This window comes from Chaetodon trifascialis, chromosome 13, assembly GCF_039877785.1.
Source record: "Chaetodon trifascialis isolate fChaTrf1 chromosome 13, fChaTrf1.hap1, whole genome shotgun sequence".
NCBI lineage: Eukaryota > Metazoa > Chordata > Actinopteri > Chaetodontiformes > Chaetodontidae > Chaetodon > Chaetodon trifascialis.
In genome coordinates, this window is record NC_092068.1 from 3,531,027 (window position 1) to 3,557,930 (window position 26,904).

At 39.6% G+C, this 26,904-nt stretch overlaps 1 protein-coding gene across 2 annotated transcripts; it reads left to right on the forward strand.

The window, feature by feature from the left end:
* Positions 1 to 3,425: 3,425 nt before the first annotated feature.
* eno4 (enolase 4) lies at positions 3,426 to 26,904 on the forward strand. 2 transcript variants are annotated; one of them, XM_070978047.1, is made up of 13 exons: positions 3,426 to 3,626; positions 6,682 to 6,810; positions 9,782 to 9,966; positions 13,002 to 13,141; positions 19,397 to 19,566; positions 19,651 to 19,779; positions 20,032 to 20,100; positions 20,655 to 20,819; positions 20,975 to 21,100; positions 23,347 to 23,521; positions 24,940 to 25,001; positions 25,872 to 25,989; positions 26,536 to 26,904. In XM_070978047.1, the coding sequence occupies exons 1-13, from the start codon at positions 3,459 to 3,461 to the stop codon at positions 26,619 to 26,621; spliced, it is 1,722 nt and encodes a 573-aa protein (XP_070834148.1). In that variant the 5' UTR covers positions 3,426 to 3,458; the 3' UTR covers positions 26,622 to 26,904. The 2 variants fall into 2 exon arrangements, with proteins under 2 accessions (XP_070834148.1, XP_070834147.1); XM_070978046.1 differs by having other exon boundaries at positions 3,459 to 3,626; positions 20,664 to 20,819; positions 26,536 to 26,723.

Below are 26,904 nucleotides of genomic sequence, written 5' to 3' on the forward strand. Positions count from 1 at the left end.
CACACACACGGCCTTACAATTCTTCAAATCATACTTTAAACTTTTTTATAATTAGGCTAAATTTATTTCAGGGAACGCACTATTTTGCAGTAATTTTCTCTCGGGCCTACAGTGATCACTCAGTTTATTTCAGGAATTGGTATTTTAGAATTACAAAGGAAAAAAAATTGTGCATTCGCCAGACTGGCAATTTCAAAAAGAGGCAAAAAGTGGAGGAGAAAATTACATTTTTAAGTGAGAAACTGACTGTGACAGAATTTTGTCAGCACTTTAAGAGGCAGCGACGGACGTGTTTTTATGTTTCCAACCTGCGCAGTTCAGCCATAAACCTTAATGTGTCTTCATGAAGGAGAACTGGACTGACTGATGCGCGCCGCGCTGCGTTCATGGTGCTGGAAATCTCACCTCTGCCTCACAAATCCAACGAGCTGCAGAGACACACGCACATCTATCCGGTGCCGTCCGAACTGTGAACTGTGCACAGAGACGTGCTTGACCTTTCTCCACTGTGGCAGGCCTCAAGGGTGAGCAAATATGGAAATTATCAGAATAAAAAAAAATGTAAAAGAAATGTATACAGAACTCGACCAGTTCTTCTATTACATCACTCATCGGGCTCAATGAACTATGGAATATTTTGAAGGAATGCATTTCAAAAGAAAATCTGTACACAAATGACTGAGTTGACAATTTTCCGAATAGCCTAAAAAGATGGTGAGCTCAAAAACAAACAAACAAAACAAAAGAGTCCGAAGTGAATTTGATTTATTCTGAATAAAAAGGTGCTGGAGCCCATAACAGAGCCTGATGTGTTCTTCTTCCTGCAGCCACTAGTGTTTGTCACTTAAATAGGTGTTAGTGCATGAGAGTGAGAATTGTCCATTATCTCTCCAACAGGATTTGAAAGTCATGAGTTCATTGTGGGTGTGTACCGGCCTCCCATGGGTGATTAAGATCACAAACAGGTCAAGGATTCAGCACGTGTATTTTCACACAAGTGTGGATGTAAATCAGACAGAAACGGTCGGAGGACGGAGGACGGAGGAAATTACTATTTGTTAGAAATCCAAATGATAAATTCGATGTTTTCGGTTGCACTGTCTCGCAATTCTTCTTCTATGGCCTGAAAAACCTTTTGCTGGAGATAATTATTATTATCGCACAGTTTGTCTTTTCAAAATAAAGCTTGAGCTCCTTTAATGTCTTGAATTACAAAGGGAAGAAAACGGGCAAGATTTTCAGAACATAACTTTCTCGTCTCACTGTGTATATGTTTTGTTCTTGCGTGTTTTTGTTGACAAATACTTTAAAGATAGAAATATTCAGCCAGGCCTGTATGGCCTTGTTGGTATCAGTGGTGAGATTGGATGTCTGTGAGACCCATTCACAGCGTGGCAATAACTTGACACGCAGCGTAATGAAATGCGTCAGGGTTAAGGCCTTCAAGCAAAGCAGCCTCTGGCAACGGGACCGTGTGAGTGGAGACTTGTCCATGGACAGTTTAAATTCCCAACACCTGTATACACATTTTCCTGAAGTTGCTTACTGCTGACGGCCAGTGTGTAGGTTTGACGCTTTCCACTATGGAGTAGAGAGCTACTTCACAGGCTGAACAGGCTGCTGCCCACCATCACAGGACAGTGAAGATGTCAGGTGAAATCAATATAAAGTTTAAAACTATCATGCCTATTTAGTGGACACCAGGCAGTGGTCCTTTAAATAAAGGAATACTTAATTAACAACGCACAATAATTAAGATATTCAAAATATATAATGTGCTTTATATCACTATGACATTTGCATCCTGCTGTAGGCGAACCTTTGGACAGTGAACTGTTTAATAAAAGGCCAAATGTGGAGCTCTGACCAGCTCCAAACGCACATGACTTACTAAAGTCACTGTTTCAGTTGAACACTTATTAGCTCAAAGTTTTTGTGAATGAATTAAAAAAAGAAGATGTTTTTTATTATTTTTTTTTTTAAATAAATTCTTTATTGCATATCAGACACAGGGAACAAAACAAAAACAGACTACAACTAAAAAGAGGGCAGATTCAGACTAACAACAGCATCATCCAAAAAGGAAGAGGAAAACAAGTAAAGAAGACAAAGTCCTTCCCACTCCTGCACTATTCCACTCCTGTCTTCACCGGATGTCTTATTGAAGCTAGTTAAAGCATTTCATTCCGACTTGCTACAGGTCTTATTTCAAGGATAAGGAGCTCATGTATGAGGCAGATAATGATAGCATATGTGGATATATATCACAGACATATGTAATCATATACATCTCATAAATACACGCATGCACTGTATATTTTTTGAAACGTAATTTCAAGATAATTCCTGTTTTCTTGTGTAACTCTACCCAACTGTGTGGTATCTCAGTATGCCAGGAGCCGTTCTTTCATTATAAGGGAGCGTGGTGCTTTCCAGCCACAGTCCACCATCCTCTGCTGCAGTGAGACCAGCCACAGGAAGATGACTGCAGCTTCTGTTCAACTCCAGTGCTGAAGTATCATTGAGAAGTAGCACTGCCTGTGATTCACAGATCAGTCTCATCAACAGTGTGGAGTAACAAAGGTGCTTTGACAGAAATGTCATTGTCAAACTTCTGGACTGCACCAAACCATGTGAATAAATGTATAGGTAAATAATATTGTCTGCGCACTAAGATCGGCAGGGGTCTGCTCTAACTTTCCTTTGGCAAAGCGTCTAAGAAAAAAAAAAAAGACCTATGCTGAATACGTTTGTATCATCAGGGTTTTGGTTAATATATTCTTTCCTGAAATCCTGTTCATCTCAAAATAATCAACAGCCAGAACTCAACTTACATGACTCTGGATGCAGGGACCCCTTCTAATAGTTATACTGACTATAGCTTTGCATTTGCATTTGCATTTTTAATGTCCTCTGATGGAGGCTTTAAATGTTTAAATATACTCACTTCAAATCCCATTTACTTTACATCACTGCGGACCAAAGATCATGCACTCTCACAGCTTTAACAACGTTTTGATTCATGAGTACATCTTCTCACCTCACTAGAATGTGTTCTCCTTTCCAGACAGCCACCGGTTTCAATCGTCTCACCCACGTTTGTCACAAATTATAGTTTGCTGTTAATATGGGGCAGTTACCGATTCTACTTATAAATTTCTAATGATTCATTTCTACTTCGCGGTGCTTAACGAAGCATTGCGTCCCATACAGGACATGGCAGATAGCATTCCACAACTTACCAATCATGGTCAATAAATAAATGGAACGGACAAAGGCATTATTCGTTCTGGATATTCAGTTTTTATTCATGAAATGGCAAATACACGGGATAAATCAAGGGGGGAGCAACGCACGACGTCGCTCTGATTTCCTGGGCTCCCGCTGTCACTTGAACGAGTTGTTTCCATGGTAACAGACAACACAAAGACTACGGGGAGAGTGATGACACCTGGACAATGTCTTACCAAGGGTTTAATAGCCGTCTTTCTAAAGAGGAGCAGGACTTTTACGACATTAAAAATGCAGCTGCGGAGTTTTACAGGATTAAAAGAGTCCCCCAGGAGATGGAGAGAGCTCTGAATGAGCTCTTCTTCAACAAACCCGAAGACGTTTACGGTGATCTGGTAGGAGTTTGTTTCCCTGCTGTAACGAGTCCGAGTTATGCTAAAGCTAGCTAAATGTGTACTGTACCGACAGCAACAGCTCACACTCGATGAGGTTTGTCAGCTGGCTCCTTAGCTCTCCCGCACTGAAGGCCTACACGGTTTTTACCTTCTCTTTCGGTATTGTCTAGTGCTGCCTTCAAGTGCTTTAAAAATGTTTCCATTCATTGAAATGCCTATGAGCCACCAAACAAAATAAAACAAATCAGTCAGAGAGACTGGCTTCCTACTTCAAATTAGTTTTCTCTCTATTTTTCCGTTATGGTTACAGATTATGTTTTCCAGCCGACCTCAACCTGCACTACGCCACCTGGCTTGGCTTAATTAGCTTCCTTACGCCATCCACTATTAGTTTCCTCTCTCCTCCTGTCACACAAGTCTATTACAAAGAGGCTTCCTTGGAGGAAGTGAGCACATGATGGGGAGAAAGTGAAGCAGAGAAGACAGAAGTGAACAGTATGGAAACATAAAAGCCATGTCCAATAGACCTTTTTCACAGCAGACATGTTGAGTGGTCCTAACAGAACAAACACAGGAGTATTAATGATGCTGATGATGGCTCAGTTCAATTAAGTATCCTTGGAACTAGTAAACCTGAATGGAATATGGCCTCTATTAATGTTATTACTTCCACCTGCAGCTCTCCTGCTGTGAGATGTCAAAATGTCTGCTGTGGAAAAGGGCTGGTGGAGAGGAAGTTGGCCTGACACAAAGTTTAGTCCAATAACACTGAAAGAAGATTAATGCAATGAAGTTACGACAAACAAACAAACAAATAAATGTTTACTCAAATTTCCCCTTCTTGTCTCTATCTGAAATATCACAACAGAGCAAAAAAATGAAGGCACAAATGTGTGTAACCCGTCAACAAAGAAAGACTAACAAAATGGGTAAATGTAAGCTGTAAACCTACTGACCATCTATTTTTACAGCTTTATACCAGATACGTGAAACGTGGTCCTTACAAGTGGGACAATTCTAAAAAAAAAGCCTGCTAACACTGGTAACCAGTGTGTAGCCTTACAGATTGCTATAGACATCAATGGATGTGACATGAAGAATGCTTCCTGATAGCAGTCTCTTGTCTTTCCTTAAAAACCTTCATGCATATTGACCTAAAGAGCATACAGTGTAGAAGATCACATAACTGGCATCTAGTCATCTCACTCAGTGTCTATAGCAAGATAGCTTTTAAATAAAATTTGCCAGGAATTTTTTTTCAAGTCATATGAATGTAGATGGAATTTTGGATTTTAAGAGAAATGAAGCATTTTATATTAACATTCACTTTGTCAAACATTTTGGGGGGTGTTGGCTTCAAATGCAACACAGATCACCTCAGTGGAAGCTCACTGTGCTTCAGGGTATCAGAGTAGTTGTCATGGAAACCTCAGTACTTAATAGTGAAAGGTTTTTTTCTTATACTTAATGTGGGACAAAATTCTTCAGGAACTATGTTTCCACTTAACACTGGTATATGTATTCAGTATTATTCAGGGAAAATTGTTGTGAAAATTATGACCATTTTCTAGGATTCTATTTTCACCTTATAACATTTAGCTGAGTTTATGCATTGTTATGAATAGGCTTTGAGGCATTGAGGGGACCAGAGGTTAATCTTGAATTTATTCAGTTTATTTATGATCAAAACAAAAATCATTCAACAGGTTTTGGAAGACATAATATATATAATCCAACATAGATTTCCATGTTGCTTCGTGTGTAATAAAATTGACACCACCACCACACTAATTTCAGGGTTGCTGTGGCTTAGGAGGTAGAATAGGTCTTCCAATGATCATAGGGTTGGGGGATGCGATCTCCAGCTCCTCCTCTGTACATGTGCAAATGGGCAAGATGCTGAACCCCAAATTGCTCCCAATGGTCAGGCCAGCACCTAGTGTGGTAGCTTGCTGCCATCTGTGTGTGAGTGGGTGTGTGTATGTGAATGGGAGGCAAATTGTAAAGGGCTTTGGATAGAAGTGCTATATAAATGCAGCCATTTACCATTTACTAATTTTACTTCAAAGTCCATTTTGTGTGCAAATGTTGGTTTTAAAGGTCCAGTGTGTAGGATTTAGGGGGCTCTATTGGCAGAAATGGGATATAATATTTGTTTTTATAAATAGTGTATAATCACCTGGAAATAAGGAATGTGTTATTGTTAACTTACACTGAGCTCTTAATATAGACAGATGGAGTGTGTCCTCCTACATAGAGTCCATTATGTTTCAAGCACTGGCTCTACAGAGGGCCTAGTGTTTTTACATTACTTGAAGGCAACCATAGATCTCTGACACCCTTGGTCTGGACGGGTGGAGGGGGATTTCAGCCGACTGTAGTCTGTAACCTCTCTGCTAGAGGCCACTATAGCCTAGACACTGGATCTTTAATGGCTAAGAGCAAGAAATATTTAAGGGAAGCATAGTGACAGAATTGGGGTATATTTAGGTCACTCACCAAAATTCAAAATGTCTGAAAAATATTGTAATAGTAAATTTTACAATATATTTCAGACTCAGTTTTTAGATATATTTTTTGTGTTTTGGTTCAGTGTTGATGTGATATTGCACATGAAAAATAATGATAGGTCTAGAGTTAATGCTGTGTGAGAGAGAGTGTGTGTGCGTGTGTGTGTATGGACATTCTTGGCAAAAGTGGAGTTAAACATACTTTTTGTAGGTTGTCCTTGAATGTAACACTGAAAGTATTTGAGCTACATATGATAATTGCTTTATTTTACTATATGTGTATAGTTATAAGGTAAATGTTTACCTGTGTAGCAGTTTTAAAAACATCTCTCAACATGCTTGCTAATCAAGGGCAAGAGTTCTGAAATTAGCCTTTAATGATGACACTCCGGCTCAAAGGCTGAAAGAATCAGATAATGTCAAATAATTTCAAAGTTCCAAAGTTCAGGAGAAAATTTCTCTCTCTCTCTCTCTCTCTCTCTCTCTCTCTCTCTCTCTCTCTCTCTCTCTCTCTCTTTTTTTTTTACCATTCTCTGTCATTTTAGGCAAATTACTTTACAAATCTCTCTGTGCCACCGAGGATCAGTAGACTGAAGGGAAGGGAGGTTTATGATGCAGCAGGTCAGCTATCCATTGAAACAGAAGTCTTCTGCATCATCTGCAACAAAGAAAAGGTAAAATTCATGGGTCCCATTTTTTCTTTTTGTCTACAAACCTTTCCTTGTAAAATTCAGCACGAGTCCAATACAACTGTTGAAATTCACTGTTTTCTAAACTGCTTGGACTGTGGCTGACAATCATGGATATTCAGTTCAGTGTATGCATTAAGCGTAAAGATTGAACAAATAAAGGTTTAACAAAGGAGATGTAATTCATTAGTGATGTGCTGATGGTTTGACATGACAGTTAGGGGCCTCCTCAAACATGCAGTAGGCTCTGATGTGAAGAGGCAGCTGCAGGCTAAAAGAAGGTAGCAGTCACACCATGACCCTTGGCCCTTGCCATTTCAGTTTTTACAGTATCACAAAAGCCAGAAAAATGAGATGTGACACCATGAACTGAGGTCACGGTGAGGTTACTGATGGCACACACCTAGGGTCTATGAACAAGCATGTGTCAACTCTTTTCCTCAGTAGTATTAGTTAGTGCTATAATTAAGTAGTCATTGTCAGCGAGAGGAGACCAGTTCCTTTGTACCAAAGATAAATAATAATAATTATAATAACGTTTTTATACAGAAAATGCATTTCATAATGTGTTAAATATAAATAAATGAGGTTTGATCAATATAATTAAAAGCATGTGAGCACGGTAATAATAACTATTTTAGAAAAATCTGTGTGATCAGTGTGATTTTAAGTGACATTTATCTAAACAAAGATAAAGAATTTGTCTGATTTCTTCCCCCATCCGTTCCTGAGCAGCATATCAGTGATATGGTGTTTTTGAAGATGGAGTTTTATGTCAGAATCTTATCAGTTCATTTGTCTTATCGGCCAAGTAGTCAACATCATAATGTTAGTCATGTAGTTGGCATGCAGCCTAGGTCCCTTCTAGCATGCCTGCTCACCTCCAAAGACAAGCAGTGACATAACAATTAGCGTGTGTCCAATCCTCTCTAATTTATTGCCTGCTTGAGCAAATTATCCAAAGAAAGAAGAATTTGATTCTCTAAAAGAGATATTACAGGCAGGATCCAAAGGCAGTCAATTCGGTACTAACCAAACACATCAGAGGTGCTGCTTTAATCATTTCTTTTCAAAGAAAGAATCATGTTTTTGTTTTTTCATCAAGTAAACTGGACACAGCTGTGCTCTAGGATTATGGAGGGGCCCATTGTCTTCATCATTAACGATTATGTGTAATGACAGGAAGAAGCAGTGCGAGTGGTCTGTGAGAAGAAGGGGGTGGAGAGGGAAAGATGTTGAGGAGAGCTGATGTGGAAATAGCAAATATTAACTAATTTCCTCCTCTGTCCAACCTCACTGCTGTGGGTCAGGTGGAGGTGACTGTGTCAAGAGCGCAGCAGCAGAAGTGATTGAGCTTCTCACGACCTGAGACCAAGGGCTCTATTTTCGACTCCGCCGCCGGCGCAGTGGTATTTTCGAGCAGCTCAGGCAGGCGCAGGCGCACTTGGTATTTTGGTAAACCGAGGCGTACAGAGGTGCGCCAGGATGGGCGTTGCGGCGCAGTAGGGGGGAGATGTCAGCATAATGAGCCGTCGAATTGGGATTTTCGACCATTTCGGTCTGCGCCGGCAGCTTAAAAGTGCACTGAAAGCTCACCACCTCAGACCTGGTCAACTCTGTGTGCCAGCGGCGCACCGCCAGGCAAGTGGATTTTCGTAAACTGGCGGAGTCGTGCGTTCACATCACCAACACCCCACAGTCAGGTTTCCAAGGTGTCTGGCATTTCACTGCGATCACTAATTAGCAACAGGCGCAATTCAATGCAACTATCTGAGTCAGCACATACAGTCACACCTAAATTTATATATTTTGATCTGTATCTTATCTGACCACATCGCAAGCGCGTTCGGCACGCGTAATGGTCACTCACCCTGACCGAATGTACACAGGTGAAACAGGTATGCGAACTAATCAATTAACATCGCCACAGCCGTGGCATCCTACAGAGCATATACTGCATCTATCTCAGAGCACTCGAGAGACAGAGAGAGACAGACACATGGAAAAAACGTGATGATCATTGTCCGCTATTACCCACGTCATTTCATTCCAAATACAAATGTTATCATAGTAATGCTTAATGTTATCTACAAAGATGGAGTACATCATTGCTTTGAGGAGGATGAAGAGGAGGCCGAGGATTTACCATCTAAGGACCTCATATTTAGACATCACAATCAGAATCAGAAATCCTTTATTGATCCCGAGGGGGAAATTGTTTTGTTGCAGTGCTCCTTACAAGAATAGAATTAGAATAAAAATAGAAAAGAAAGAAAAGAGAGAGAACTATACTATATACTATATATAACTATATATAAAAAGCAAATATTTATATTGAGAATATACAAAATATACCACTAAATATAGAACACAATATAAAACTCTCTCTCTCTCTCTCTCTCTCTCTCTCTCTCTCTCTCTCCATATATATATATATATATATATATATATATATACTGAGAAAAAATAAACAGTATATACAAACGGGTGTGCAAAGTAATACAAACGCATGAGTGATGTCAGTCTCCTCCTGGGAGAAGTTTGGGCGTCGGACACTTTCCTGTGCGGTCTCAGTCATCCTCGAAACTTGCCATGCGCCTTGCCAGCGGCGTTCTTCAAGGTGAGGCTAGGAGCTGCTGTGATTGGTGAAAATTTGACTCGGCTGTGTCATACCCACTCCACGCCTTCTCCCCTCCCTCTTTCCGAACTGCGCGGCTGGGTGGGACTGAAATGAGATGGGAGAGGGGATACGCCGGCAGCGCAGTGCACGAGCCCTAGGTTTATTTTGGCTGTGCATGGCAAAAAAAAAATGCTGATTCTAATGTGTTTCTAAATTGTTTTTTATGCTTTTTGCAATTGTACTATCCCCTTTGCTGCTGTAACACATTTTCTCTCTGTGGAATTAATAAAGGCTTATCTTATTTATCTTTAACTTTATCCCTCTCTTGGTTTTCAGAGTATGTCCTCAGCTGCCATTTCCAGCCACTTTGGGCCGAAGGAAACTTTACTGGACTGGAAAGCAAAAAGTCAGGAGAGGGCTGTCCATGTGATGACTGCTGTCCAGTGGATCAATGAACCTCTGAACAACATGCTGAAGGTCCAAAACCCCTGTGACCAATCAGAAGTCGACCATTTACTCAGGTAGTGTTCAAATGTTTTTCAAGTCAATATGGAGGGTTTCATCTCTGGAGGGAGTGCTGAAATTAAAAAAGCTCTGACATCTTTGATGATCATGCTCATCATACTCCACAGATCATTTTGAGCTTTTTATTTAAGCAATAACAATTACTGTACATTTCATATTGTCTACACTTCTTTCAAAAGTTGCTGGTCCTCAGTGGCGGCTCCAGAAAAATTTCTCGGGGGGGACTTATAACAATAAATAATAATAAATAAAAGTCAGTGTTACGTTGTATTGTTTAATTTGGTTTTCCTGTTCAACCACTAGATGGCAACACCAGAGATGAATTGTACATACTGTACAGTATTTTTGTTTAGCTCTATCAAGTTAAATGTTTCAAATACAATAAATTAGGTTCCACAATAAAACACTTCCATCGTGGCATCAACAGATACATTGTCATCTACTAGTTTGCCCATGAAATCACTGTTAGCACAGTCTACAATTTATAGGCACCATGGATACCATAGCAATAATCAAATCAAATCAAATCAAATCAAATCAAATTATACTATCATCAAAACTGTAATTAATCAAATCTTAACAGAACATGTTCAGTATATACAATTTGGCTGGCAATATGCAATCAATACAACTATTTACAATTCAACATTTGGAGAGCACAACATAACACAACTCACCATTTAATAACACATCTTCTCTGGAAGTAGTTACGGCTGTGGCACGAATGCTTGCTGATGGACGATGAATTGTCCAATCACGCTAACGTTAAAAAATTGGAAAACAATGCCATTGGTCTGGGTGCACAGAGGTGCGAACTAGAAGCGAATTTTCACGTGCTAATGAAAAGCTGTCTCTGCTCCTAAACAATAAAAAAGTTTGCTAGCTCTCATAGACTCTGGTAATTACTGGCACCCCTGAGGAGGAGGGCTTTATATCGAATAGCAAATCACAAGTCTAGCCTAAAGTCGGATGCATTTAATGGTTGCTGGCAGTGTGGCGGGTACCACTACACCATTGCACAAGTAAAAATGCAATGTATTTTTGTTTATTTATTTCGTATTTGTTAGGTTTGATTGATTCATGGTTGATCTTGGTAGATATATAAAGGAGGCAATATTTCACAGGAGGGGCGGTGCCCTAGCGCCCTCTATTGACCAGCCGCCACTGCTGGTCCTAAGTAATTCAGTTTTAGTGGAATTTTTTTGGTGTCTTTTGTCTTTTTAAAAGCTTTTACATCCGGACATAAATTGTGGAAGAAACCAAATACTTTGCACATGAAACACATGCTGGGAGAGTGCGTCCCTGGCACCAGGACCCCAGGATGAAACGGCCCAGTGTCACATCTCTAAGAATCTCATTTGAAATATTTTGCCATTGATTTATAGATGTATACTAGAAATGTTAGAATTCATGAAGCACAACTCAAACTCTGATAGCTGTGCACATTAATCTGGAATTCAGCCCTCTGAATGATGAATTACAAGGTGAAAAAACAAACAAACATAAATTAATAAGTAGTGTCATTTTGTGCGTCAGGATTCAATGAAAATTTAGTTTGCTGTGTGCTGACCTCCTAGAGTGGGGTCATGCAGACAATAATGCTTTGTACTTGTTTGCCTATTGTCACAGCCTATCATCATCATATCATCATGATGCACTGAGCTCCTCTCATTGGTTGCTTTTGCATTATGTCTCATGACCCACATGAAGGGTTCAGTGAGTTACTATGCATCAATAGCAACAACAATTATTATTATTATTATTATTATTATTCCTGAGAGTAAAACACATTTTGTCTACAAGTTTGAAGTTATGCAAAGATGTCATTCCACATACATGCAGACAATACTCTGTCATCTGCATAGAAATGGATATTGTAATTCTTTGCTGGAGAAATAAGATTGGTTATGTAGATTGTAAATAATAATGAACCAAGCACAGAACCTTATGGTAACAATTTAGGCGGGTGTATTGTCAGAAATGGCATATAATATTCAAAGCTGTGTTTTAATTACTGTATCCTCACCTCAAGAATTGTTGTGTTTTCATTACCTTGGATTTACCCCTTTATCTGCAGGGGGAGCGGCTCCCCTCCAAGTTGCACTGCCATGTTTCTACAGCAGCTGAGAATAGACATACCAAACACTGGCTTTATATATTTTAGTGGCCACAGGAGGGGAGGGGGAGGCAAGGGGTATTCAGTTGGTTGCAGTCTGCAACCTAACTGCTCACTGCAGATGTCACTACATGAAGGGAGGTCATCAACCATCAGTAGAGATCACCTGTGTTCTGGATGACATGTGTGATATTCAAATTTATATTCCAATTAAAAAAACAAAAACAAAAAACATTTAATTGTGAAAATCAAAATTAAATTGTGAAATAAGAAAAAATAACAGTGCTGCAGTCATGCACTGAGTGCACTGAATGCACTGAATGACGGAAAGGAGTCACAAATCCAGAGTTCCTTGTGTCCAATAATAAACTTTTTTTAAACCTGGAAAAAAATTTGATATACAAATGTATTTCAACCAGTCCAGAGTTAGTGATGATTGTTGAAACAGCGAAAAGATGAACCAAGACTGTTTTGTTGAGTTTTATTTTATTTATTATTTCTCTTTTGAATGAAGTGTTTTACAATGATAAAATTACTGTTTCTTTGAATGGAGTCTGGTGGATTTGGTGAGAGCGTCACTTTCATTGATTGAAAATGATATGTAGGTCAAGCTGGAATAAGCCAATAATTCAACAGCATGGTATAGGACATGATTTTCTAATGTTCAGGTATGTAGAGCTTTTAAAAAAAAGTTTTTGTAATAATAATATACAAGTAGTAGTTGTGATTTTTTTTTAGAAGAAATATTCAAATGTCATTTTTGGCCCATTTTGAGAGCCCTAGTACCTGCACACATAAGACATTAATTTGTTGTTTTATTTAATTTTGCCCCATGCAGACCATTGTTACTGAACAGCCTTTTTAAGAGCTTGTTGTTTTTCGCGAACCAAAATGTTCTGTTCTGTAATTGTGCAGCAATTTCTTCATGGCCCGCTACCTGGAGGACAAAGACAACTGTAACAAGAAGGAAGAGAGTCATTCACCCAACGAGTCTGAGGTGGTCATTCCTTCTCCACCACCTGCACAGACCAAAGACAAGAAGGGTGTTGATAAAGGTAGGATAGTGAATAGTCTTGTCAGAATATACTGCTTAATGTTTGATATCAATATCACAATTTATCCAGTTCTAAAATCTGCACCAGCGGCCAAATCCCGAACAAGGTTGTGTGTCTTTCCCACAAAGTGATCCTGGAGCAGTGGCGGTTCTAGGGGCAGGGCCACAGGGGCATTGGCCCCATCTAAAATCTAATTGGCCCCCTGAAGTGCCCCTGTCCTGTCATCTGTCGTTTTGATAGACAATGACCATCAGATTATAGGTGAATGCAATTCCATGCCCCAACATTTGTGGCAGGAGTTCGCCAAATAGGCAGGTCCACCGTCAATAAAGCTGACAGAAGAAGACTATCATCTGAATGAACACAACAACGATAATCCGTGAGTACAATACCACAGACGGGCCGGGGACGAGGGCGGCACGGTGGTGCAGCAGGTAGTGCACGTGCCTCACAGCAAGAAGGTCGCCAGTTCGATCCCCGCGTCGGGCAGGGCCCTTCTGTGTGAAGTTTGCATATTCTTCCCAGCTTCCTCCCACAGACCAAAAACATGCTCATTAGGTTAATTCTGACTCTAAATTGTCCTTAGGTGTGAGTGTGAGTGCGAATGGTTGTCTGTCTCTATATGTTTCCCTGTGATCAACTGGCGACCAGTTCAGGGTGTACCCCGCCTCTCGCCCGTTGACAGCTGGGATAGGCTCCAGCCCCCCCACAACCCTGAAAGGGATAGTTGGTATAGAAAATGGATGGATGGATGGCTGGAGATGACACGGAGAACTAGGGCTGGGCGATATGGCTGAAAACTCTATTGCGATATAAGCGTTTTATATTGGTCGATATCAATAATTATTGATATTTTTTATGACCTATTTAAAATAAGGACCGGGAGAAAAGTACATTCAATTTAAACATTTTTATTTTAAATTTAACCTTCCTCTGATTATAATCCCCTCAGGCAGAAAGGAAAGGAAATGTCAACACAACCATGGAAAACACTCAAATAATAAATGGAAAAAAAAGTGTAAAAATGTAAACAGAGAGAAACCTGCAGGTTTAGTGCAGGAAGTTCACAAGCTGATTCACCTTCTGCTGAATAAAATGTTTTCAAATATGTGCAGTGTTTTAGAAACAGTAGAAACTGAGATGGACTTGACATCTGTAACATACAAAAAACAAACATGATAGACAGTACAGTAAGTTTGACTGAACTATAAAACCAGCCTGGACATATGAACAACTTGAGTCACTCTTCTGACTCATACATGAACTATTCAATTATATTTTTATTGCGAGTGTGTTTACAAAAAAAAAAAAAAAAAAAGCATGTGTGAGAGATGTTTGTAACCTGGCTTCTCCTCAGTGCTCAGTGAAGCATGTCTTTAGCTACATGATATGCCGCTGCCTCTGTTATGTCTTCGTGCCTTTTAGATGATTTGTCATCAGGCACTGAAGCAGATACCTCTGCATGGTGGTCAGCTGCTTGTGGTGGTGCTGCGGTTGCAAATGTTGTTGGACGTTGGCGAATACGGCTGTGCTCCAAAGAGTGAGCGCGGTTAAGGTGGTTAAATAAGTTTGTGGTGTTACCGGTCTTGGTGGGGGCGACAGTCTTGCATAAGTTACAGACCACATTGGCCTGACTATGGTCCGACTTATATAATCCAAAAAAATCCATACTGGCGAGCTGACTTTCCCTGTTTTATCGACAGCAGTGCTTTCTATTTCTCATCTCACTCCTCGCGAAGCATCAAACACGAGACAACGACATGGCGCAACCGATCTTGATAATGTTACATGATTGGTGTGTTAGCGTGTCTCTCTCACTGATTAACGATTACTCCCTACGTTGCTCGATTACCTGAGAGCGAGTGCCTTTGTTCATGCAACCAACCTCGCTTCGCAACTTCAGGTTTCTTCCGACGAAGAAAAAAAAGTTATCGAATGTTTTATCGAACGCATTTTTTATTGATATTGATGACGTGTCTATCGCGAGACATATTGCTATTGTTTTATCGCGCAGCCCTGCGGAGAACCATATTAGATAACAAGAGTTTTGGAGAGGAAAGAAAAAGGTGGGATGCAGAGGTTCTCTACACTTCTTGAGTTTGTAGTATTCCCAGAACCTTTCAAGAAGGTGTTTCATGAGCTGTTTAGGCTAAGAAGGATTGCCATTGTTATACCCATGAGCAGTGCCTCATGTGAGCGGAGCTTTTCAGCCCTAAGTTTAATTAAAAATAAACTTAGAACAACAATGGCAGATTGTCGTTTGAATCACCTTGGGATCCTGAGCCTTGAGCCCCAACGGGCAAAGTCTTTAGATATCACTGAATTTGTGAGACGTTTCAGTTCCGGTAACAAAAACCGCAGAATGCTGTTTTGAGATGAGCCAAATGTACAGTAGTTACTTGTATAGTCAGTTTAGAGCAGTACTGTCTGGATCTTGCCTCTACCTGAAGTTGCTCACATGGTACTGTGTGTGAGAGAGATGTTCTCAAACAGTGTTGGTGATTTCTCTGATCAACAAAAAGTAAGACCAGGTTATACTTGTCCAATGTAAGATTAAAAAAAAAAAAAGTGTGAAAATGTATTTGAATACTATTTTATTTCCTTTGAAGTTGCTCACATCCTCATATGTGAAATTGAAAATGAGTTTTACTGTCTACACTTTTTTAATTAAAATGTTTGAAAAAGGTGTGACTGGGTGTGCTTTATCATAAATGTGACTGCATGCATGTTGGACAAATACTTGGCCCCTCGGTGAGAAATGTGGCCCCTTGATGGCCCCTTAGAAAAATCCTAGATCCACCACTGTCCTGGAGCTCTCCAGTAGAGAAAAATTAATTATATAGATGTTTTTTTCATGATGCTTTAACACATCAGAAGTCAGTTACAACATAATGTTTGGTGTCATACAACATGAGCCATACCAACCAACCTAGTGATTGGGCAGTGCCTAATAAGAAGGTTATTTTGTATTTGGTCACCTGGGAGGTGGGCCAGCAATTGTGTCAGGGTGGTTTTGGCCCCCTGGCCCTGACTTGGCAGCACAGCTGGTCATACCATACAAAATTAATGAATACAGATATCACTCTAACCTCTGTGTTGACTACACTGCTTCTTATTGGTGAGGCATCTGACAATGCTACTCACAGCTCGTTTTCAAAGTTTGGGTCAGTCAGTCTTGAGTGGAACGGATTGGAATGAAGTTTCAGCTTCTCAGCTATTACCACAAAACTTCCCTGCATAACCCTGTCTCTGTCAGAATGTGGTCTTGTGAAAGCTGCTTGCATCCAAACTAACTTTATCCAAGTGCATTTGTCCCTGCAGCTCATCCAGTTTAGCATGTTTGTAGCTCTTGTGATTGGTCTTTTTCATCACTGCGAGCACATCCCCATAAACTAGTTTAGACACACTAGGCAAGTGGAGTATTCCCTCTAAAAAAACACATAGGTTCAAACCACTCAAATATCTATTTTTCTGCATTATGTCCATAAGAGGGCGAACCAGTACATCAATAGACATGCTACTTGTATATTATTACAACAGAAACTTCTTTTAAAAGATTTACATCCTCACACATTACAAAAAAATCAAATAAAATACTGTCCTGTACCCTGTTGTTAAAGTATACGCTTGTTTCAGCTTGAACTACTTATCGAGTTTCCATTTGGTGCAAGTCCACATGTTCTGGAAGACTTCAATGTCCCAGACAAACGGGAGTTTTTTTCAGTATTGAACGTGAGCAACCACAAAATGGCTGCAATATAAATTGGGCATTGTCAATGTGCATCTACTAAAAGTGTTTATTTTTGCCACTGACACGGTCAGATTGTTGTAATAAGTCTCTGACAATATTATGAAAAGGATCCCTACAGAGACACATTTTTTTTTAAAGAGTAACGTCGTTTTGTTTAAGCAGAAACAGCTGTTATATCGCTCTCATCAAAGCCACCAGAACAACCTGTGGGTCTACCATTTTATTATATTATTATGTTCATTTTGCTATGAGGTTAAGTAATAGCTTTTTTGCATTTATGAATGGCCCTGGAGGTAGGAGGTTGTCCACCCCTGTTTTAAAGATGTATTTTCTTTGATCAAAAGTATTTTTCTGTAAGGGGGGGCAGCACCTCAATACTGAGAACTTGAGATGAAATGATGAATAAATTGTCCGCAAGACCTTTATCCTCTCTGATCTCTAGGTTAAACCATTGTTTGTTTTCCCTCTACTCCCAATTTCATTGATATCATCACTAAGACCAAGATAGGTTGCAAGATAAATCTGCACGTCATGCCTCAGACGCTTCATATTAGAACCTCTGCCAGTTTTGTTCTCGTTCACATAGAAATTAATGTAAATAAGATGGACCTAAGCATATGAATAGACTGAACAAGCATATAATGTCAAATACAAATTATTTGCTCAAACATTAATCCACTGACTCTGGCTTCCACAGCTCTTTCTAATCGGGCTTTTGTCACCCGATCTACAACCCTGAGTCTAAAAAAGTTGGGACACTGTATAAAATGTAAATAAAAACAGAATGCAAGAACTTCCAAATGAGCTGTTTACCGACAGTGATTTTACGAAATGGTCGTGAGTCCATGTAGTAATATCCTTTATATAGTCGTATGTTCACAAAGTGGTGAACTCCGCTCCATCCTTGCTTGTGAACCCCTTTCATACCCAATCATAACACTATCACCTGTTACCAATGAACCTGTGGAATGTTTTCAGTTGAGTATATGTCAGAAGGGATTAACAAAGTGTCACATTCTATTTAATTTAGGTTTAACACAGTATCACTTTTTTGGAATAAAGGTTGTGGATCAGATGACAAAAAAAAAAAAAAAAAAAAAACTCCAATTAGAAAGAACTTTTATGGTGGAAGCTTGAGTCAGTGGATTAATGTTACAGCAAATAAATTGCATTTGAGATAAAAAACACTTGTTCAGTCTATTCTATGAATCCCCAAAAACAGCAGTATGTGGGTGACCAGCAAACATGTACTGTCTGCATGTTCAAAGTCTGATATATCTTATTCCTGGAAAGCTCCATTGTTGAACTATTATTAACATGTAAAAGTGCCACACCATGGGTGGCTTATTCCATTACCTGTTCCTGATAAAACAGGCTGGTGTAGTTCCTTTCAGTTGGTCAAAGTAGCACAGTGGTGTAAACACTGACACAGAGGAACAAATTCCATGTGGCTCTTTTATGCTACACTGACAATAATTCACTTACTCTTGGTTTTGATCCCGTCATGGATTTTCTTGATAAAATAAAAACAGTAAGAACACTATGCTTATGCTTTAATATGTTACACCAACTAAGGTGTTAGCAAGTGTTAGTGGAGAGTTAATGAGTCTTGATTTTCATGACCCTGCCAACAAATTAATTATATGTCATCAAAACTTGAGAGTGAGATATAATTTACATGTGCATGACCATGACAGGCACAAGGAGTCTTCATTTTTGTACCACTGTTATTAGGCAGCTTTCTTTTCATTCCAAGACAACTTTCCACTCATTATTTGGCAGTATTCCACTCATTATGCACAGTTAGAGAACAGTATTCCTGACAACATTTCATGCACATCTATCTATCTATCTATCTATCTATCTATCTATCTATCTATCTATCTATCTATCTATCTATCTATCTATCTATCTATCTATCTATCTATCTATCTATCTTTGGTACAGTATACTTATAGCTTATCTAAAGTGCAATATACAATGTGCAGTGGTTGTAACTGTTGCCTCAAAGCAAAAAGTCTCTGGCCTCTAACTTACCAGCTGGCTGGGTTCTTCTTGAGTGGAGTTTGCACAACCCAACAACCAGCATGAGTTTCCTCTGGTTTCTCCCCACAGTCCAAAAAAAAAAAATGCAGGTTAGGTTAATGGCAACTATACATTGGCTGTATGAATGTTTATCTGTCTCTGTGTGTCAGCCCTTTTTATACAAAGAGACCCTTCTCCAGGGTGTGACCCATATAACTCAGTGACAGCTGTGATCAGCTCCAGCCCCCTACGACCCCCTAAAGAATAAGCAGGTATAGCTAATGTATGGATGGATTTATGCTATACATCAGTTCTATACTTTTGTTTTGCCCTGTATGATATCAGTAAATCTTCTCTTGTCTTATTTTCTGTTGCTCATTTTAAGTTGCTCTGTAAAAGGCCATCATGTAAAAGACCAAATGTGTATCCAAACTCCTTTGGTCACATGAATATCTGAGTCTTTTTGGCTTGTATCACAGGAAAAAAGAGCAACATTGCAGAGAAGCAATTTCCTCCAGCAGAGCCACTCGAACCAGTTCTGCCTGGGAGCTTGGCCATCGGCTCAGTGTCTCTGGCCGTGGCCAAAACTGGGGCTCAAATACAGGACATCCCTCTCTACAAATACATAGCAGCACTGAAGAACAGAAAGGTTAGACTGCACAAGCACAAACACATACACACAATAACTCCAGTGGGAGCAACATGTAATGATGTTTTAAACATTTTTGTTCAGGCTCTGTCACAGTTTCACATCCCTGTCTCCTTGGTAACTTTATTGAGCTGTGGAAAGAATTCTCCTGGAAAACTGGGTTTACTGGAGGAAGTCATCCTGATCCCCAAAGCGGGACAACGAGTCAAACAAGTACTTGCCACTGTTCAGTCACATTTCTGTGTAGCTGCTACATGTTCTGTCTGCCTTTGGTCCACTTCTTCTCAGAGCTGGCTGTTGGTATAGACTTATTCATTCTATAAAGTTAGTGTTCATTGTGGAAGTTCCTTTGCTTCCTTTGTTGCTACTATGTGGTATATTATTGGTATGGCACCTCAGTTTTTCTATATACAGTTTTCACTATAGCATCTATTAAACATGCTGAACTGTGAACTTCTTCAACAGATCATCAGAATGACCCTTGAGTTACAGAAGGAGATGATGAGAATAATAAACACTTCAACAAAAGCTGGGGTGAGGGACACTGCAATTTATTCACTGTAAGAATAGGAACTGAGTTCACAAAGGCTTTATGAGAGCACAGAATGTAAAAGGTGGAGACAGGATTCGAAGCTTTTTCTGTTACTGAGTTTTCCTAAAAGATATACACAAAAAAGGTGATTTCTGTTTGATTTTCATGGCTTCAGCTTCAAATTAACTGAGGTATGCAGGCTGGGGGGGGGGGGGGGGGGTATGTTGAAATGCTTATTAAAGCATTCAATACTTCTTCTATTTACATTTTTCTTAGAACAGCATTTGTATGTGTTATGTCCTGCATTGTTCAATGACCCCTAGCACTTATATTCATAGAGACTGAGTGGAACACACTCATCCTCAAATAGTCTTGCATTGACAACCATCTCATTCAAACCTATATTAATAAATACACATGTATTGTCATTGACATGCAGCTTCAGTTGTACAATACGTTTCAACAGACACAACTAAAGAGTTGTTGTAGGTTAATGCATTTCTTACAATTCAGTGTGTAAAAGCAGAATACATAGATGTTGTGTCTTTGCTCTGAGGCTACCCAGGCAGTACTGTGTGACAGTGGAGCGCCTGCTATGAACTTCGAGCGACCTGAGCAACCTCTGGATCTGATCACAGAAGCCTGCACTAACTTTGGACTGGCACTGGGAAAAGAGATCCATTTAGCAGTAACCTGTGCTGCTCCTGAACTCATGGACTATGTAAGTTGTAGTCGCTGGGTTTATGTGAGCCAAGGTGTGGTCATTTAAATCAAATATGTGTGCATATGGCCATAGAGGTCAGTTTACATTCAAATACAGTATAGGCACAGCTGATAGAAACAGAGAGAGAAGTTAATTTGTTTTCTTGCTCTCAGTCCAAAGGAAAGTATGAAATTGCAACAGGAGTTTTGAAGTCTCCAGATGAATTAGTGGATATCTATCATACCCTCATCAGCAGATACCCGGCAGTGGTGGCCTTAATCGATCCCTTTAGGAGAGAGGTAAGTTCAAAACATTCCATTACCATTCTTTTGCCAACGTGTCAATGATCATATAAATGATGATGATCATATATATATATATGTGTGTGTGTGCGTGTATGTGTTTGTGTGTGTGTGCGTCTGTGTGTGTGTGTGTGTATGCAGACAACTTTGTTAATATGGTATAAATTAACAATATTGTTTATACATTGTACGTGTTTTATCTTTTGTTTCTTCTGTTGTTATGTGATAGCTTTTAAGTTAAAGGTGATGTATTTTAGATTTTTCTTTTTAACAAAACCCATGAAAAGAACAAAACCAACAATGTGTTTGTCTGTCTCTCAGTACTTTCTGACTTGTATACTCTGTCAATGGCTCTCAGCCCCAGCCCTTTGGTTCCCACTGAAAAAATATTGGGATTGATATTGAAATTATCACCCCTAACAGTAGTAAATCGTTAGCCTCATAGCATAATTGCCTAAATCATTTTTTGGCCAAACTGAGATATCTGCCTAACTCTACTGTACTCTCCTGACACTGCTGCTTCATCCTGCCTTATCGCCCGAAAAACCTTAAAATATGACTTAGGCAATTATGATATGAGGCTAACGAAATGTAGAATATTTGATTGTGGTCAAAGAATGGCATATTTTTTCCCACAAGGTTGTAGTACTTGTTGAACCCCATGATTGACAGGTGAAACCTGAAAACTAACTTTCAACCAGGAGTTGAGCAAATCTTTTGACAGTTGACATGTGACGAGTTTGTTTAAGGGCATCCATGGCCATAGTTGCACATGCAGACTTGCCAATCATCCTTCATGGAGCTGTCAGGGACCAAGCCAAAAAGGTGGACATGATGTTAGGAAATGATAAAAGTAAATAAATCCTAATATAAGAAACTAGAAAAAGAAGCTCTAAAAATTAAAGGAGGTCAACCAAGCAATGAAAGAAACCAAAACTTCAACCTAACACAACATAATTAAAGGGACCTGGGGCCTGTATTACAAAGCAAGTTCAGCATATCCAGGATATCCTTTCTTTATCTGGTTTCTCTAAGCCTGATAATCACCATGGTTAAGCAGTCACATGATGGTGGTTATCAACTCAAGAAGGTTTCCCCAATCTAAGTTGCAGCATATTATCAATTGCAAACATGAACAAGTATACTTGCAGCAGAGGAGCGTATTTCACAACAAGCATATGGAATATTAGACAAACTCGAAGTAAAACACAATATGGGCTAAAAGCAACACTGTTGTAGTTTCCAAATGCAGGAAAGACACCATGCATAAAAAAAGAAAATGGAAAAAAATTGGTGACTGTCTGAATGTGTAATTCCATCATTAGGGCATAAATAGATCTGACCATAATTACATTTGTGTATTCCATTAAAGTGTATTATTTACATGTATCATTATGCCATACCTGACAATGGCTATATCAGGCAGACTTAGGAGCAAATCATTGCTTCAATGAGTCTCAATCATAGGGTGATACTGGTCATACAAAAACAGTGTCTCTTGTATAAATAATCATTGGGGAAGCCAAAATTTGCTATTCTCTCAACACTCTCACTATCCTCGTACCAGGCTATATGGGATCTTGTACCAATTGCGATGCCATTTACCATGAGAATTGGCTGATCAGTAGGCAACGTTTTAATACACACTGATGTGTTATCTTTAATATAACTTATTAAATCTGAAGTTACCACACTAACCCTAAACCCCTAAACCCTATAGCATGAACCGTGCTTCATGCTATAGGGGTGAATGAGGAAAACAGGCAGGAAAGCTGACAAGGAACTCTAATCATGAATGCAGATGACCTGACACCTGAAAAAGAGAAAACACATGGACTAAATACACAAGAGGCTAATTAATGAAACACAGCTGATACTGGAAGCAGGTGGGAAAAGACATAAAGACAGGAAGTAACACAAAACATGACACATGAGGAGAAACTATGTCAACATAAAACAGGAAATAACTAATCTAAAAACCCCCCAACCATGGCGCTCTGAGCTTACAGACACACATGCCCGAGACAGACACAAGTATAAACTTGACCAACAACAACACCAAACACCAAGAGTAATTTGGTTTGGGTAGTAATTATGCTCTGTTTACTCTTGTTTATGTGTTTGTGAAGTTGACTATGTCTTAGATGTATGTTTTTATGTGCATATGTATGATCATTTGTACCTTTGCTCTCCAATCAAATGTGTATCCTTTTTCTTGTGTATGGGTGCTTTTGCTCTGTAAGGACATAGACCAGTGGGAGAAGCTGCGGAATGTGATTGGAAACTCATGTTCACTGCTTTCTGACATCACCTACAAGTCAAAGGCCCCACCCCTTCCAGGAGTCAGAGGTCACATCTTAAAACACATGCATGAGACAACAGTCAGCGAATTGATCCGCATCACATCAGAGCACCAAGGTAGCAGATTCACTCAGATGTGGTAGAGAAGCACAATCAATACAGGAAAGATGGCAGCATTACTGCTGTACTCAGTTGTTAATTGGTAAAATACCATTCAACTCAACTGGAGGACAAATACAACATAGAAACAGAATTGTTTGACTTTCTGACTCTATTTAGAAAGTATATGAAGCACGTTTGACTCAAACCATCATCAGGAGCAGGTGGATGTGTCAGGTGATTTATCATTTGCACCAGTCTGATGCTGTCCGAGGCCTAAACTGTTTGTAACACAGAGCATCAGCACATCAACACCTAATACTGTCAGTTGATGTATAAAATACAGAATATTTAAATATTTATAGAAATATTTATTTAACCTTTAATATTTATTTATTTATATTTATGTATAGGTTTGCTTGGAGAGACACTCCAATGCATGTTATTATTGCCGCAAATGATGCCATTTAAAACCTTGATGAGAGTGTCCTGACTGAAAAACAGATGTTTAAGCCACGTTAACATGAGCTGCATTTACTGTAGGTCAAATCTGCTGAAAGGGAAGGCCTTCATATATTCTAGACACACTTGTGGTTGATAGAAGATGAATCTAACTCAGTAGAGGCTTTGCCTCACTGGTAATAACTGCATGAAAATAACAGATTTCTCAGCACACGAGGCTTGTAAGAATGATAATATCATTTTGGCCTCCCGCCCAGCTGCAAATTCAATTTCCTAACACAGCCTTGTGAACAAGTAAACACAGAAATCAAGTTCTCCATTGTCCAGCTGTACATTCCAAACAGTCATAATGTCACTGTAATATTGTTTAATGCTTAATACTTCTGTCCCATTACTCTCTAATGACCCAGCCAATCTCACAAGCAGGAGCATGGGTGGTTTTGTTCACATTAGGGTGTTTCTCTTCTACTCAACACAGGGCAGAGACATGCCAAGGAATTGAGCATTTATAGCAAACAGTTGTACAAGTAGATTTGGTTGAAAGGGATCTGCTGTTTGAGGCAGCTCTCAAATAATCAGAGCAGAAACAAGGATTCTGGTAGGAGGACTAATCCCACCTTAGTAAACATAAATTAACAATAAATCTTAAAGCAAAAATACCTGCAAATACCAGCTGCAGCTGCAAACAGCGCTGCATGGTGGTATCAGCAGAGTGAAACAGTAAGAAGTGTCATGTTAGAATGGCTGTGCTGTACATTAGCGTGAATATGACTGCACATTTCTTGTCACTTGGTAGCCAAACATCTGATGGTGAAACATGAATGAAACAGCTGAACTGTGACTGCATGGCCTGAACTAACACTTTATCAGTGTGTCCCAATGCTTTTGCATCTGTGAAATGCTGCTTCTATGGTTGATTGCTATCAATACTAATGACGTGTCTTTGTGTGTGTCTTCACCTGTTGACCTGCCAGGTTCAGTGTTAATGGGAACAACATGCAATGAGCCCTGCAATGATGACTCTCTCTCAGACATAGTAAGTCTTATTTCCAGCTTCATGACATTTCTGATCAGAACAGTTGTGCATCTCTCCAACACATTCTTTTGGTTTAACAGTCAGCAGCAGCCATCTGCAACAATGATGTGTTATATGCTCTGAGAGTCACAATCTACTGTTTCTCAGGTCCAGCAGCAGGTGTTGTAGTGATAGCATGAAACATTCAACCATGATTGTGTTCTTTCCCCACAACAATGCCAAATGGCAACAAGATATTGAATGAGTTTCTGAAGAATGAAATTGTTGAATACATCATGTTCAACAACACCAGCCCCACTAATCCATTGTTTTAAGCCAAAATACCAAAAAGACATTAGTCCCAGCTCCTCGGAGTGAATATTGGACCCTTTTCTTAGTCTTCTATGATAGTGAACTGAGTATCTACTGGATACTCTTTATCCATCAATATGAATATGTCCACTTGGTCGCTGGGAAGTTGTGATGGCAATTTTTCTCTATTAACTGACTGTTAATGCAGCAAACATATAATTGAGAAAATAATATAGAGATACATTGTGAATGAAAGTAACCATTAGATGCAGCCCAAGTCACCAGCAATGTAAATGCCTATAATACCATGAAGTCCAATGTGTGAGGAACTTTGGAATCCAATTTAAACAGCTGCCTTCATTTCCACATAATTTTCTATCACATCCCTATCCCCTCCACCCCTAGGTCAACATTCTCAACTGTGATTGGACCAAACCTCCTATCTGCAGAGCAAACTCATCAGTATAACCCCAGAGACAAAGTCCTGGTTTCTGTCTCGCTCCCCTTGGTGGCATCACACATCTTTCCTGAGCACCAGTTTCTGAGTCACAGATTACTGCTCTTCTTCTCCTCCTTCAGGCTGTGGGTCTGGGCCTGGACTATATCAAACTGGGAGGTCTGTGCGGTGCTGAGAGGATGACTAAATACAACCGGCTGATTTCTATAGAGGAAGAACTGGCCCAACAGGGAATCCTGGGTAGGTTTTTTTATACTCCTCCCTTGTCTTTTTTTTCTTTAGCTGGACAGAGAAAGAGGAGACCAGACAAAGCCAGAGAGAGAGGGGTAGTAATGCCTGGGCTTGAGAACACATCGCTCCCTCTCTCTGTGTTGGATGTGAAAGGAAACTGTGTGTGAGGAATCATACAAATGTGTATTTGTGTGTGTGAGTGGAAGAATGAAAACCCCTCCCTTGGATCTGTTAATTGGCCTCCTAATTACACACAGGGACAACTACTTTCCCATCCATCATTTCCCAAAAGCAGGCGGGGACACTGGAGGGCTAATGAGAGATGAGTGTGTCAATGTGTTATCATTTCCCATCATAAAAAGTTTATTTAACATGCTTATTGGTGTTTAATGTTTGTATTGATACTCGATGTGGAAGCCTAGAGTGTGCGGAGGTGGAGAGAAAGGCTCAGTGTGCTTCAACTGTAGCAGCAGAAACATCATTCCAGTTGTTTGAGGCATCTATGAGCCACCTTTTGTCCATTCCCTTTATTTCATTATTTTCTCTCATCCACAGTCTCCAAGGAGAAGCACCCCCCTCCACTGTTCAGTGAAAAACCACAGGAGCAGTCCACTACTGCAGAGAGTACTCAGAGAGTCTGACACAGCCTGCTCACAGCTCACAGCTTCTGTTTACATCAAGAAAATATAAGTCTTCAGGGCTGTGTCAGAGCTTCCACATTATATTTGACTTTCATAATTTATTTCTGCTGTTATCACTTACTCAGAGCTGATCTTAAACAAAGTGAATTAAACTGTTGTTACAGTCCTGGTTTTTTTGTTTTTTTGTTTTTTTTTTAAACTGGATTAAAAACCAATATGAACCTATTGAGAGAGATGTTAAGTGGGTAAACACGACCTTCAATTAAACAGTTTTGAAAACCCT